Source organism: Bactrocera oleae, chromosome 5 (assembly GCF_042242935.1).
Source record: "Bactrocera oleae isolate idBacOlea1 chromosome 5, idBacOlea1, whole genome shotgun sequence".
Classification (NCBI taxonomy): Eukaryota; Metazoa; Arthropoda; class Insecta; order Diptera; family Tephritidae; genus Bactrocera; species Bactrocera oleae.
In genome coordinates, this window is record NC_091539.1 from 63421703 (window position 1) to 63428855 (window position 7153).

General features: G+C 33.6%; 3 protein-coding genes across 7 annotated transcripts; 1 reads left to right on the top strand and 2 right to left on the bottom strand.

Moving 5' to 3' along the window:
* The first annotated feature begins 1188 nt into the window (after positions 1 to 1188).
* Positions 1189 to 3713, top strand: Alr (Evr1_Alr domain-containing protein Alr). The gene is made up of 3 exons (XM_014232241.3): positions 1189 to 1514; positions 1613 to 1836; positions 1913 to 3713. The coding sequence occupies exons 1-3, from the start codon at positions 1404 to 1406 to the stop codon at positions 2073 to 2075; spliced, it is 498 nt and encodes a 165-aa protein (XP_014087716.1). The 5' UTR covers positions 1189 to 1403; the 3' UTR covers positions 2076 to 3713.
* Positions 2802 to 7134, bottom strand: LOC106615899 (cytochrome c oxidase subunit 6B2). Of its 2 annotated transcripts, XM_014232287.3 has the most exons (2): positions 6995 to 7134; positions 2802 to 3328 (listed from the first exon to the last, which is right to left on the bottom strand). In XM_014232287.3, exon 2 carries the CDS (start codon positions 3304 to 3306, stop codon positions 3049 to 3051), a length of 258 nt encoding a protein of 85 aa, XP_014087762.1. In that variant the 5' UTR covers positions 3307 to 3328; positions 6995 to 7134; the 3' UTR covers positions 2802 to 3048. The 2 variants fall into 2 exon arrangements, with proteins under 2 accessions (XP_014087762.1, XP_036224961.1); XM_036369068.2 differs by lacking the exon at positions 6995 to 7134 and having other exon boundaries at positions 2802 to 3279.
* Positions 4008 to 7113, bottom strand: LOC106615898 (uncharacterized). Of its 4 annotated transcripts, none has more exons than XM_070110469.1 (3): positions 6995 to 7113; positions 6444 to 6651; positions 4965 to 6138 (listed from the first exon to the last, which is right to left on the bottom strand). In XM_070110469.1, the coding sequence occupies exon 3, from the start codon at positions 6091 to 6093 to the stop codon at positions 5101 to 5103; it is 993 nt and encodes a 330-aa protein (XP_069966570.1). In that variant the 5' UTR covers positions 6094 to 6138; positions 6444 to 6651; positions 6995 to 7113; the 3' UTR covers positions 4965 to 5100. The 4 variants fall into 4 exon arrangements, with proteins under 4 accessions (XP_014087761.1, XP_069966570.1, XP_069966571.1 ...); XM_070110470.1 differs by having other exon boundaries at positions 4965 to 6150; XM_070110471.1 differs by lacking the exon at positions 6995 to 7113 and adding an exon at positions 6811 to 6988.
* Positions 7135 to 7153: the final 19 nt, after the last annotated feature.

Sequence of the window (7153 nt, forward strand, 5' to 3'; positions counted from 1 at the left end):
GTCGCAACCTCAATCATTGTGAGTTATATAATCGCAGAAAAAGGTCGAAAATTTTCAACAATAACAAATTCACACAACATTATTAAGTGTGACAGCATTTAACTGATAAACTAATGAACTACCACAACGAACATGAACGTACACCGTGAGGCACCGCCGCATTGATAAGCCGCAAGTCTGTTCAAATTGTAAACAATTTCGCAATTACGTTTACATGCGCACTCAAATATATAATAAATATAATTTAGACGTCTGTGAGCTTACATATTAATGAATAGTGCATAATAATTAATAAAATACACATGGCAGCAGTTTTTAAGTATTAATTAAATATATATGTATATATATAAATAAACAACAATGAAAATATTGCAAGGAGACACATTTGATATTTTTCTTATGCGTTAGTTGCAGCACATCATCTTTAGCACGGCTTTTTTTGCACTCTTATACATACATATATATTTAGCAAGAGACTACTACTAGCTTTATTATTATCAGATTGTGTCCATAAGCCATGCTCCTTTGAATATATTAGGCCAATAAGTAAAAGTTAAAAGTCTGTATAAATAGGTATGTATGTACACAGTTGCAGAAATTTCCAAGCTACCACAGCTCACAGTCTCTAATTTTTAAATCAGTTTATGTTTCCGGCGGAACTGCTGCGAATATTTGCATTGAATGCTCTTCGACGAGCTGCACTCGCTTTTTCTATCGCCCATGCAGCAAAGAAATCACGCAAGCTTCTTTTAATGTTGTATGTAGTCACTTTAAACTAAACACCTGATATAATTTATAATAAACACTTACTACACATTTAAACACAATTTGAAACAAATTTCCACAAAATTACTAAATAACGCTTGCAATTCAGCGCAAATTTGATTTGAACTTGACATTTCACAAATACATTTCCTACGTTTTCCGTTCCGTTAGTTGGCGTTGCCATGTGCTTATCAACATTTTAAAAGAATAAATGCAAACATATGCCAGAGAATGTAAAATATATTTTACGTTCTCTGCATATGCTCTTAACAACAGTAAACTAATGTAATTAATGTCACTACATATATAGTTAGAATAACTTAATATAACGCTGCTAATTATTTAAATTAACAACACTTATAAATTAATAATTTAAATAGTGTTTACTGTGAAAACAATGCTGGCATAGCAATTATGAAGTTAATATTACGGCGTTGCAAATGGTCGTCGGCATTGGTATTTGTTCTCTCTCATAACCTCACATCCAACTGGAAAATGTTTATGCGTGTGTTTTCGGCCTATTGACATTTCATCACAGCTGACAGCGATTGCGGCTATAAATTCTTTCATAAATAAAAGGGTGAAAATTTCAAATTTTATTTGATTAATTTTGACTGCAACTTATTTGGAAAAGAAATATGTCCAAACACGATGCTTACGGCGCACCTGCTAAGCCAGATAACAATTGTCGCACATGTACCGATTTTAAATATTGGTCAAAACAACAGCGGCAAATATTTCATAAGGCAGTAAGTGGTTGCACATTCTAGAAACTTGGAAGCATCACATATAAATGTGTTGAAATATTTCGTAACTACACGATTATTAGTGATATGAATTATTGCAGGATACGCCAAAGGAGGAAACAGCCGAAAACAGTCCAGCCTCACGAAATGGCTGTCCATTGGATAAAGTGGCACTAGGTCGTGCAACATGGGGCTTATTGCACACAATGGCAGCATTTTATGAAGACAATCCCTCGGATAATCAAAAGCGTGATATGAAAACATTTCTGGAAGTGCTATCACGTGTCTATCCATGCGAACATTGTGCCAAAGATTTTCGCAAAGAGTATGTCATTACATTCAAAGATGCAATTGCTGTTTTTTTTAAGTGGCATACACTTGAACACTCTTTATCGTTACAGCCTCAAAGAACATCCGGCGCAGGTGAATTCACAATACGAATTCTCACAATGGCTATGTAAGTTCCACAATCGTGTCAATGTAAAGCTAGGTAAAACACAATTTGATTGTTCTAAAGTGAATGAGAGGTGGCGAGATGGCTGGCTAGATGGTTCCTGTGATTGAATGAAGTATTAACCTTATATATACGTATATTTGATTTCAACTATCAATGGAATTGTTACAAAATAAGCTCTTGTAAAGAGTAACAAGTGAGACAATTATTGTTGTTGTTGTAATCGTTTCATAACTGCTCTTACGTAGATTATAATCTACTTAGATAATAATGGTAAACATATTGTAAAATTAAAATGTAAAGATATAAGCTTTGTATATCCTAAACGCAAAAATGTCTACGTTAATCTATATTTTCTTAATTTATTTTATAAAGACAGTTTACTAAAAGTAAAGAGTCAAAATTGCAAAATTTAAAACAAATATGCGTGTATACTAAAAAATATTTGGATTTGGATAGTAAACGTCAGCTGTTCTATTTTTATAATTTATATTAACTGGGCAAGCTATCGGAATAATTCATTAACTTTATCTGGTATATTTGTATGCAATGTACAAGACTCGTTTTCTTTGTTGTCGTTGCAAAACATACATATAATCGGTGATCTGAAAATCCCCAGCTTAATATAAATCAGTCTATAATCTGGTTAATTTGCAGGATTCGAGATTTAGCTCTTGGTTTTGTAACAGCATAAATGATTTCATATATTAGGTTCCAAGGAATTAAACGCTTTTGATTACATACAAATCAGGCCTGGTTTCAATACTTACAACTGTTCCCGATTTCCTCCGAACACAAAATTATTTGATATATAGCCAAATTAAAAAAACTTGCACTTTTTCATTTTATCTATTTATTTATTTATCATTACATAACTCTTTCAGTTTCAATTAGAATTTTTACTGCCGAATAGCCTGTATCTGCTTCGCATATTGAAACAACTTTCTACGTAAATAATACATAATTATATAGATGTGGGAGTGTATTATGTTTTAGTTGGTAGTGTTGCTAGAATTTCTCCCTTCAGCGCAAAGGCAAGGATGTGGGTTTGTTGTTTACTGCCACACATAGAAAAATGCCTATTTAGATTCTGCCAGGGAAAGTACCGGCATCGCGTTGATCATTCCATCTTTCCACCCATGCATTGGGGCACATCGATGAGAATACTTTCTTGAAATAGTTGCATGGCTCGTAGCTTTCTCCGCGCACCTTCTGGCAGCGATGGTAGTCAATGTATGATTGATAACAATAGCGAGTCACGTTCTGGTTGGGGAAGCGTGGATCGAAGGGCGCAGTTTCCAATTTGTACGTCATGGTTTTTTCTTTGCCTTTTTTAGACATGGGAAATGTTTATTATAAATTACTGCAATTAATAAATCGCAACAAGAAGAAAAAGGCAAAGCCAAGGAGCAAGCGAGCGTACGAGCAATATTTGATGATTGTTATATGAAAAATACACGGTATACAAAGACATATAAAAGAAATGGTTATGTTAGTCACTATATGTTATGAATGTCATTAATTTCGTTTACAATCAGTACATACATATATGTACATATATCAATGTCTATATTTTATTTCAAATAGATCAAATCAATATGTATTTCTTAGCGAATAATACACATAAGTAGTGATAGCGTTACGTAAAAAAAAAATAGGATAATAATTTAATCAGCATGTTGTTATAAAAGCGAAAAAACTGGTTATATTTATATATATAAAAAAAAAATAATAATAATAATAATAATAATAATTTAAAAAAAAAAAAATTAAAATTCTAATAATTAAAAAAAAAAAATTAAATTCTAATAATTTAAAAAAAAAAACAATTAAAACAAGAAATTTAAAAAAAAAATTATATAAAAAATTTGTTAAAAAAAAAACCAGTTTACTTCTATGAATTCCATGTAAACACTTCCAGCGAAACTGTACATATTTCTTGCGCATATTATATTCGAAGTGGCCACTTTTGTAGTTCATTATAAATGCAAGACATATTTTTATCAACTTGTGCAGGAATTGTACCGAAAAAAATTTAGTACTTTTCTACACTAAAAAACAATTTTATTTAAGAAATTTATATTAAATAGGTGAAAAAGTGGATTTTCATTGTCAATATGCTTTTATGTAGCTGTAGGTATTGGTGTTTGTGTGTTTTAAAGCGTTTAACAGTTTAGCTAGTAGCGTGGATTATGTCATTTAACAAAAATTTACAGCATATAATAAAGGCAAAAATTTAAATTCGGCCTGGAAAGACACCGGCTTCCAGTTGTTCATTCCACTTTTCCACCCAAGCATTCGGACACATTGTTTTGAAAACTTTTTGAAAATATGCGCATGATTCATGCCCTTCACCACGACTCTTCTGACAGCGATGGAATTCCACATAAGAAAACCAGCAATGTCGCGTCACATTCGAATTGGGAAAACGTGGATCCATCGGAACAGTTTCCAACTTATATTCTGGTTCTTTTGCTTTCTTTTGATCTTTTTTCGACATTGGCAAATTTTCTTGTTGCTCTTCAATCAATCACCTCACGTTATGTAATATTCGTATATGTATACATTTATTGGATTTTAATTTTTGCAAACGAAAAAATGACGAGAATAATGCGTGAATGTTAGTTAAAGGTAAAAGAAATTAAATGAAAATTGAATAAACGATATGAGGATATAAAGCTGAACAAATTAGCAAACAAAGTTACGAAACTTAGACGAACTCATAAAATAACAATAGAAATATATATGTAAATTGTTTACACATATATGACGTAACAGATAGCAATAAATAAATGCTTTACAAACGCTTGTAAAAAATTTAAAGTTACTGATACGAGTACGCATTCAGTTATTTCTTTCTATTACTTCATTATAATACCCACTTAGCCTATTATTAAAAAAAAACTTAAAACTACTTTTAGCTTTAAAATGAAAATTATTCACAGAAAATTTGAAGAAGTGGAATTGATTCGTAATTCAATTTAAATAAACTCCTATCATTTATATATATAGAATATATGTATATTGGTATATTATGTTTATGCACAGAATTCATGTCACATTGGGAAAAACTCGAAGTATTCATTGTTTATATGCACAATTTTCACTCAAGTTCTATTCAACACCTATTTAGGTTCACTTAACCAGTGGCCTTGTACCGCCGTCGGAATCGCAAGCGTGATTTTTGTATTTGTTAACCTCGGCCAAGTAAAGCGACCAAAAGTCTTTCGGATCATCACTTTGTTCAGCTTGAGCTTTCGGCTTGGCCACTACACCGGTTTTGAGAATTTTTCCACCTCGCCGGCGTCCAACTAGCGGCGGTGGTGGTGCAACTTTGCTAGTTGTTGTGGCTGCTACATATGTTGCTGCACTTGAGGAGGACGCTAATACAGGAGCTGCCACGATAGGGGCAACAATGGCAGGCGCAGTGACAACTGGCACATGTGGATGTTGTTGTTGGGCTTGCATTTTTTTGAAAATCTCCAAGAACGAACCATCATTTGCAAATACTGGATGTGAAGCCTCGGGCTTTTTCGGTGGATACACCTTACCTTCTTTGGCAAGTGCTTGACGCAATTTCTCTTCCATTTCACGGTGTATGCGCTCTTTATCGATTGGTTCATCTGTATCGAGATTGTAGTATGCTCCAATGGGCTCACGCTTGGGTAAGGGTAAATGTTGCAAGTCCGTCGTATTTTGCAGATCAAAATCTCCTGCTTTAGAACGGTTGCTTGCCATTGAATTATTTGTAGAACTCTTAGTTACGTTATCATATTGTCTTCGATCAGCATCAATAATATTACGTGAACGCTTTTCTGGGCTGCGTGAGTCTCTTTTGCTACTACGGTGTGAACGTGTATTAGAACGGCTTCGACTACGAGAATCTCTATGTCGCCGGCTAGAGTTGTGTCTATCACGTCGACTATAGCTCCTACTACGGGAACGTCTGTTGTTTCGACGCTTTCGATAGTCTATGGATCGACTACGACTGCGACTGTATGAATGGCTGTCATGGTAGCGACGATGACGCGAACGACTACTGGAGCGGCTACGTCTTTTTCGATCTTCCCTCCGCGTATCGTGATCATATCCAACATCACGTTGCTGCCGGTGACTCATGGAAGACATTTCAAATTTTCACTTTGTGAGCCTTTGGATGGGTGTTGTTTATATCTGTAAATCAAACTATAGCCCTTTTAATAAATCACATTACAATTTCGCGTTCTGCTGCTTTTATACTCATAACAATCTCTATACGATATTGAATACTATTATGTATTTTTTTTCTTTTGTTTAAACGACATATTTTCTTGTTCATTATCAAAGTGCAGCAAAGTAACTGTCTTTGACTATTTGTAATTAGAAATTTTGACGTAATTTGGAAACAAGAAAATATTAACGATAAGTGTTAAAGAAATATATGAAATTAATGTATGTATTTCAATGCTAAAAAAAGGACATTACATGTTCGCTCTTACTGTATTCTTCCACTTTTGCGAAGCACCAAGCGTTCACTACCGTGTGTTTGGTTGGCAAATGCTTCGTTCCAAAGTTTCTTTATCCGGCTTTGTTATGCAGTACAAATGCTGACGTAGTATAGTTGATATTTCTCAGTTGAATTAATTAAATTTGCGGCTCAGCGTGTTATAGTTGTGTCCTATTCATGGAAACGTTTTTTAAAAATTCCTGTGTAAAAAATGAACTTGAAGGCATGAATACTTCGTGTTTTCCCAAACTGTGCATTTCAATTCATTATCTCTTCAAATATATACTTAAATATTTGTTTTCAGTCTTTATACACTTTAACATAAAAATGTAAACGAGTTGTCCACATTTAAAACTTACTTAAGTCAAAAATAATTGTTATGTAATTTTATTTTAAACCCCCCCATGTTAAGAACTTCGCGAGCGATCGTCACCGCCTAGACAATTCTGCTGAATTATCCATCAATTCCATTCCTTTTCAAATTTTTTCCAAGACGTACATAAAACAAAAATAATCAAGCACCAATTTCTGAAATTTCCATACCTTGAGGTCTCCGAAAGAGCTGTGAAAATTTATTCTTTTTAGTGCAACTAAATGTCACGATTCAATGTGGCTGCTTGAGATTTTTCGTCTAAAATCAATATGGCGATTGACGGAACGATTCACAATCGGTTACCGCTGACTTGCTGAATTCGATAGGGT

What these genes read in the sequence shown, in the direction of transcription:
- LOC106615898 (XM_070110469.1), bottom strand. Translation starts at nt 6,093, where the DNA reads ATGTCTTCCATGAGTCACCGGCAGCAACGTGATGTTGGATATGATCAC.
- LOC106615899 (XM_014232287.3), bottom strand. Translation starts at nt 3,306, where the DNA reads ATGTCTAAAAAAGGCAAAGAAAAAACCATGACGTACAAATTGGAAACT.
- Alr (XM_014232241.3), top strand. Translation starts at nt 1,404, where the DNA reads ATGTCCAAACACGATGCTTACGGCGCACCTGCTAAGCCAGATAACAAT. An exon ending in GGCAAATATTTCATAAGGCA is followed by an intron (nt 1,515 to 1,612) that starts GTAAGTGGTTGC and finishes GAATTATTGCAG; the next exon opens with GATACGCCAAAGGAGGAAAC. An exon ending in GCCAAAGATTTTCGCAAAGA is followed by an intron (nt 1,837 to 1,912) that starts GTATGTCATTAC and finishes TTATCGTTACAG; the next exon opens with CCTCAAAGAACATCCGGCGC.